General features: G+C 39.1%; 1 protein-coding gene across 1 annotated transcript in view; it reads left to right on the forward strand.

Annotated features, from left to right (window-relative positions):
* LOC107556197 (receptor tyrosine-protein kinase erbB-4-like) overlaps positions 1-6,621 on the forward strand; it is a 103,344-nt gene extending 96,723 nt beyond the window's left edge. Inside the window, exons 24-25 of the mRNA XM_016239253.1 lie at positions 3,438-3,771; positions 5,111-6,621. Coding sequence (XP_016094739.1) covers positions 3,438-3,771; positions 5,111-5,781 — 1,005 coding nt within the window. The 3' untranslated portion in view covers positions 5,782-6,621. The remainder of the gene's footprint in view (positions 1-3,437; positions 3,772-5,110) is intronic.
* Positions 6,622-6,830: the final 209 nt, after the last annotated feature.

A 6,830-nucleotide genomic window follows, 5' to 3' on the forward strand; every position in this document is an offset into this window, starting at 1 on the left:
AAATGATTTTAGCAAATGGCTGCAATATAACAAAGAGTGAAAAATGTAAGGGGGTCTGAATACTTTCCGTACCCACTGTATATATATAGATATACAGTATATATATTTTTTTCGTCATGAAGTATGCATTAAATTGATCAAAAGTGACAGTAAAGATTTTTACATTGTTACAAAAATCTGTACGCTCTATACTCTTTAGAACTTCGCATTGATCAATGATACTGAAAAAAATGTATCATGGTTTCAACACTGATGATAAGAATAAATGTTTTTCAACATATTATAATGATTTCTGAAGGATCATGTGACTGAAGACTGGAGAAATGGCTGCTGAAAATTCAGCTTTGCCATCACAGAAATAAATTACATTTAAAAATATATTAAAATTCACTTTTTTAAAATAGAAAAGTTATTTTAAATTGTAATAATATTTCACAGTATTGCTGTTTTTACTTTTTAATATTTTGATTAAATAAATGTAGCCTTGGTGAGCCTAAGAGACTTCTTCCAAACATAATTAAAAACCATACTGACTCGGAACCTTTGAACGATAGTACTTTAATGTATCATAAGGGAATGGAATCAATCAATGTTTAGAGGCTTAATCAGATTGTATTTTGTCCAGGCATTTGTGTGAAGACTTTCAGAATCATTGGATTGTCATCATTGTAGGTCTTTAAGGTTCCTATCACTTCATCTGAATACTCGAAATCATAATAAGCCCTAGATTTCTGTTTTGGTAAAATGTTTGAAGAGAAATAATTAACTTTGGTGGCACTCTTCAGGTGAAGACTGCGTAGAATATAGCACATAAATCCTGTCAAATATTGAAATATGTCTTTAGTAGGCAAAGGACAAGAGGTCGTTGATGCATTGACACATACATCATGCATCCACGTGGGTATTTTGCACATATTTACATATTTTAGGACACCTTTTACATTTTAATGCACTTTTAGTTCTCACTTCCTGAAGCTCTATTTATTGCTTGTCTGAGGCTGAATTGAGTTTTCAGTTGAGTCCATCATCTAGCTGACGTTGACCTTAGAGTGGATGGATGCTCCCTTAGCCAATTAAGTGGCATCCACGCGAGCATTCCAGAAAGCCCGGCCCACCATTCCTTCTCTGACAGATGCTACGCTGTCCCAGAACGAACCTGTCTGCCACTGAAATATGAAATCATGAATGCGATGACTAAAGAAAAGGAAGTCTCATTCAATAATGCCCCCCTATTGATAAAGGGTATTGAAATGCTGAGATTCATAGTCTTTTTTATTTACAGGTGCTAATTTGTCTTAGTATTTTCAAAAGCAGCAGTGCTTTTGTGACATGCATTAAGGTTTTCCTGTGGAGTGGAGGAAGAAAAAAAATAAAGTCGCCCTCAATACGTGTACCTATAATGGGCTCCATGCCTTGGCTTTCATTACAGAGGCATGCCAGTGTAAATAACTGGGTCCTCACTAAAGTGAAGATGATATTTGCCCATAGACAGGAAGTCCAGAGTGGGTATTTGCTCTGTGTTAGTCAGCCATGAGCATGTTATTAACTGTTGGTGTGCGCAGCGGCAATGGGAAAGGACAAACGATTGGAATGCGTCTCAAACAGCTCTTAACTGTAACTTAGAAAGACAAAATCTAAGGGTTCAGTCAGTCTTTGCCAGGGACTTAGAACGGATTTAGCGAGGGTGTGAGAGTGTGTGGGAGAGGTGGGTGTGATGAAATGTTTCCTCTTTTTGCCTGGACTGTGTTCGCTAACCATGTGTGCCATTTTGCATTCTAACTTGCGTTTTGTTTTTGTCTAACTGGGAGAGAAAAGAGAGTGAGCGGTATGAATATCAATGAGGGACATCAATCCTTCAGAGCCTCTTTGGAACATTACAGAAATCTTTCGCCTGCAGTTTGCGTATAAACTGAGCTTTGGGAAAATAAAACTCTGCCAAATAACTCAAATAGCGGATTGCAATATTAACTCAAATTCATCTCCACTGAAGTTTGAGCATAATAGAAAAAGCTAATTTTTGTGCATGTGTGTTTCAGCTCTTCCTTGGTCAGTGGGTTGTAAATGTGTAATAGGATGCTGGGATAAAAGCTAATTTATCAGATTTGGCATAAACATCAACAACTACTTTAATAAACTTAAAAAAAATATGGGGAGTTGGTAAATTCCTCAATACGTCATGACATCAAGTATGGCTGTGTGGTATGATCAAATGGACTGTTTGATTGTAGAAATATGTGTATTTTAAAAATATTGAAATGTTGAACAAATGTTTTTATTCAGTATTAATTTGTGTAAAATATTTTATATTTTTAAATAGTTTTTTTATTTCTTGTATATTGCAAATTTGATTAATTTATTGAATACTCAAATTAAATTTCTGAAGCCGTTTATTCTCAAGATTATCCAATAATAGGCATTATATGGCATTTTAAGATACTGCCCACTCCTTATAGTTTATTTTTAGATACTGCCCACCAGTATAGATTTATATTATTTGTGATAGTTTCCACTCTTCGTTCCTCTTCTTTAGAGTAATGCTCTCCCCAGCAGCACCCTTCATCAACAGTAATGAGCTCCAGGGTGCTCAAAGAACATCATGGATGGGTGCTGGTGAAGACAGGATGGAAAAAGAGAAAGAGAGATGAGATGGGTGTTTTGTGGTTAGAGGATAAGCAGACAAAATGTCAGAGATAAAGGAAAATAAGGAAACACACATTGAATTCAGGACATTCAGACAGAGCACCTACAAACTTACTGCAGAGAGATCACAGCAGTACTATCACATACAGTTGGTATAGAAAAGAATCACCCCTCTTTAAATGGGGTGATTCTTTTCTATACCCACTGAAACCAGGTATTCCCATGGTTTTATAATGGGGTATATCACAACTATAGTTAATAACAAACCAAACAAGATTGTTCATAGTAAATAAATGTCTTCTTCACATTATATAACACTTGGGTTAAAAATTCTTCTGACTGGTTGTTTGGTAATACCATGGTATTCTCTGAAGTACTTTAAAGAACCATTTAAAATACCATAATGCATGAATATGGTGACAAGTCAGCACCATGGCATTAAAGAAACATGGTTTTACCATCTTATACCTTATAAAATGTAATTGGCCTTTTTGCTACAGTCTTGCCACCACAGCACTTAATGAAAAGGAAGAACACAGCAAGAATGAGAAAAAAAGACAGGCAGATGGAGAGAGTCATAAGTAAAAAACAAATAATTTAATTGTGATGAGATTTCTAATTGCATCAGGAGAGCTGTTCATTCACTGTTGCCAAGTTTTCATTAAATCCCCTAAACTGTATTAATATTTGGAGCCTCGCTAGCATAAAATATTTGCCTTTCTTGAAGTGTTTAATTGTAAAGCAAACAGAAATAAATCATGCCGAAGATACTAAAAGGCTTGTTTGTGTTTTTGCAGAACCAGTTCGCATACCAGGACGGCAGCTTCGGAATGGAGGAGATGATGGCCACTATCCCGCGGGTTGTGGCTGTGTCTGCGGTCAGCCCTGGGTGTTCTGCTCAGAAGCAATCTATGGCCCAGCAGGGGGCCTCGGGGTCCTCGGAGGCATTTGAAGACAGCCGCTGTAATGGCACTCTCAGGAAGAAGGTTTCACCCAGGGCGAGCACCGGGGAGGATAGCAGTGGCCAGCGCTACAGCTCAGATCCAACTGTGATACTATGTGAGCGTGGAGCGAGAGCTGAGACTGACCAGGATTCATACATGAGCGCCATGCAGGACAAAAAGCCCTCAGGTAATGGAAGGATAAACTGGAGCGAGCAGGAGTGATAGCGGAGACTGATCTAACAGAGCTCACATAGAGATCTGATACGCATTTTACACTTGAAATTATTTATCCAGTGTCATTTGGGACCCTTGGTTGTCTTTGTTCATTGATTCACACTGTTCACGTTTTTACCCAGTGGTTAGTAATTAATCCCGTGTAGTCAGATTTTGAGATTTCACTTTGTAAATTTGAAAACCCGGGGTTAGTGTTCTTGCATATTGACAAGGTTAATAAAATTGCCTCAACGAATACAGCACAAAACCTTTTTTAATAACTGCTTGTCCATCTGTGTAAATTTCACCATGTCTACTCTGGTCGCTTTAAAGAGATAGTTCACCTAAAAATAAAAATTCTGTCATTTACTCACCCTCATGTGATTGCATAACTGTATGACTGACTTTCTCCTGTGGAACACAAAAGATGTTTTGAAGAATGTTGGAAACCAGACAGTTGTGGAGACCACTGACTTTCACTGTATGGACACAAAGATACTGAGACATTTCAAAATATAATCTTTTATCTTCCACAGAAGAAAGTCAGTCATACAGTGAATGTTGACAAAATGACAGAGTTTGCCATCACTGTGACCTTTTTGACTTTCCCTTAAGTGTTGAAACTAAATCGAACCTGTAAAAGTTTCTGACTACAAAGCTTATAAATATTTAATGAGAAAAGCTTTGAGGCAGTTTGTGATTATTTAAAACACTCTTTTATCCAAAGTGACTGACATTGCATCAAGACCCAAATTGTATCGGTTTTATAACCTAAGAAATTATCCAGTTAATTTACCTACAGGAACCCTGCTAAACACCTAGCCACTATTATTTCACATTTCTTATCTATAGCACCACAAATTGTACTTAGTACCCACTAAAGTTTTGTCAAACATACTATCAAGCAGTTCTTCATAACTCAGGGTTCAAAGCAGTGATTAATCCCTTTGAAATTTCCAAAAGGTGTTAAAAGTTGCTAAGACATTAAGAGTTTAGGATAGTTTGAAAAGAAAATACTGAATCTTGGGCTAATTTGTGTTCATTCATGCATGGGCACAGTAGCACACTTTATAACCTCAATAATAATTTGCATTATTTTGTAAAGTATGCTGAAGTATACTCTAGCAAAAATTTTCATGGACAGAACTTGGATTTATTATAACTCTAGGACTTCAGAGAGTGTTCTGTTGAGACTGTATAGAAAGCCTGCTGAGATCAATGGTAGTCAGCTTTACCTTAGAACGCTAGCTGCCACAATGTACTCAGTCTGCTTACCTCCTCTCTTCTGACAGCTCTTTTATTTTCCCATGTAGATTATCTCAATCCTGTGGAAGAGAACCCCTTTGTCACCCATCGCAGAAATGGAGAAGTCCACACTCTTGAGCGAGGTTACCACAGTACCTCCAACGGGCAGCCCAAAGTGGAGGATGAGTATGTCAATGACCCGTTGTACCTCAACACCTTCCATAACTCTGGGGAAAAGAGTCATGATGTATTGAGGAAGAACGGAGTCCCAATGGCACACACGGCAGCAGCAGTAGTAGTAGCAGCAGCAGCAAATAGTGGAAATTCCAACAGCCAGAACCTTTCCCAAACAATGCAACCAGCAGCACCCAGTGCCCATGTCTCAACACAGCCACTATACCAAGGCAAACAAAGCATCTCCACCCTCTCAGGCCACAGCCTCCACTCCGCCCATCCCGGACACACCCTCCATCCCGCTCACTCCGGGACCATAAAGGCCGACATAAAGCCCAAAAAGACATTTGACAATCCTGAGTACTGGCAGCACAGTCTTCCCCCCAAGACAACTCTCCACAACCCTGAGTATCTGCAGGACTGCAGCACACGCTTCTTCTACCGGCAAAACGGTCGGATTCGACCCGCCGTGGCTGAGAACCAGGAGTACCTGTCCGAGTATGCACTAAAACCGGGCACCGTGTTGCCACCGCCTCCCTACCGTCAGAGGAACACTGTTGTGTAGCAACAACAGCCAAGACAACGAAGGAAAGATGGAGGTAAAGAGAGAGTCACAGTATGTTCTCACCCTGGCTCTCACACCAGCATTGCAATCTCTACGCTCTTCTCTAAACTGGATTTAACACCCAACTGCCAATGACCTAGAACTGATCCACTTGAGTGAGCTTCTCCTCCAGAGGCATTGGTCACAGATGGCCACATCAATCAAAGCTTCTTCCTGCTTGTCTCTCCTAACTTCAATCACCATTAAGATCTGTTTCCCCTACCTGAGCCCAGCTTTCGGAAAGCGATACTCTTCCAAGCATTTGGTAGATGTTACACTCATCTCATTGAAAGCAAGTACTGATGTTGATGTGCAAAATGTGTTGATCCAATAGCAGAGAGGAGTCATTATTTTGTGCAATTACAGAAATGTTTTTAATTTAACTTGTTTTGGGAATTTAATTTGAAGCTACGATATGATCTGTTGTAATTTATGACTTCGGTTAGCATAGTTTATTTTAGCACACCATACATGATTTTATGAGGCAGATGTGTTGTATGCAAATCCGTCGTATTGGCAATATCTTTGTGGGCCCTGGGACAAAAGGGCCCAAAAAGGTCCTCAATGTCGCCAACTAACTGAGACTCAAAAAAATGTAAGCGACAGGCCTGGCTGTACGCTACATACTGTTATATACAACAAAACATATCTTTATTACAGCATGGTGTCAACTGGGATCACCACCTTCTCGAATGGCATATCTTCAAAAGACACATTGTGCAATGTTCTGTTCAAAAAATATCTCCATGATTCATCTGCACATGTATTATATTGCTCAAACAAGCTACATTTTATTACTTCTATTGAGCCGTTCTCTCATAATTTTTGATTCGTAAGTAAGACTGGAATGATTCCAACTGGACACAGTCCTGCGGTCCGCATTATGCGTAAAGGCAACCTGATGAAAACAAGCATCTCATGCTGAGAACAGTATCAGTCTGCATATGATCGAGACTGTACTGCAGCCTGCCACAAAATCAATAACTTCAGGCATTGGTCACAGATGGCCA

Source organism: Sinocyclocheilus grahami, unplaced genomic scaffold (assembly GCF_001515645.1).
Source record: "Sinocyclocheilus grahami isolate Dianchi unplaced genomic scaffold, SAMN03320097.WGS_v1.1 scaffold558.1, whole genome shotgun sequence".
Taxonomy (NCBI): Eukaryota; Metazoa; Chordata; class Actinopteri; order Cypriniformes; family Cyprinidae; genus Sinocyclocheilus; species Sinocyclocheilus grahami.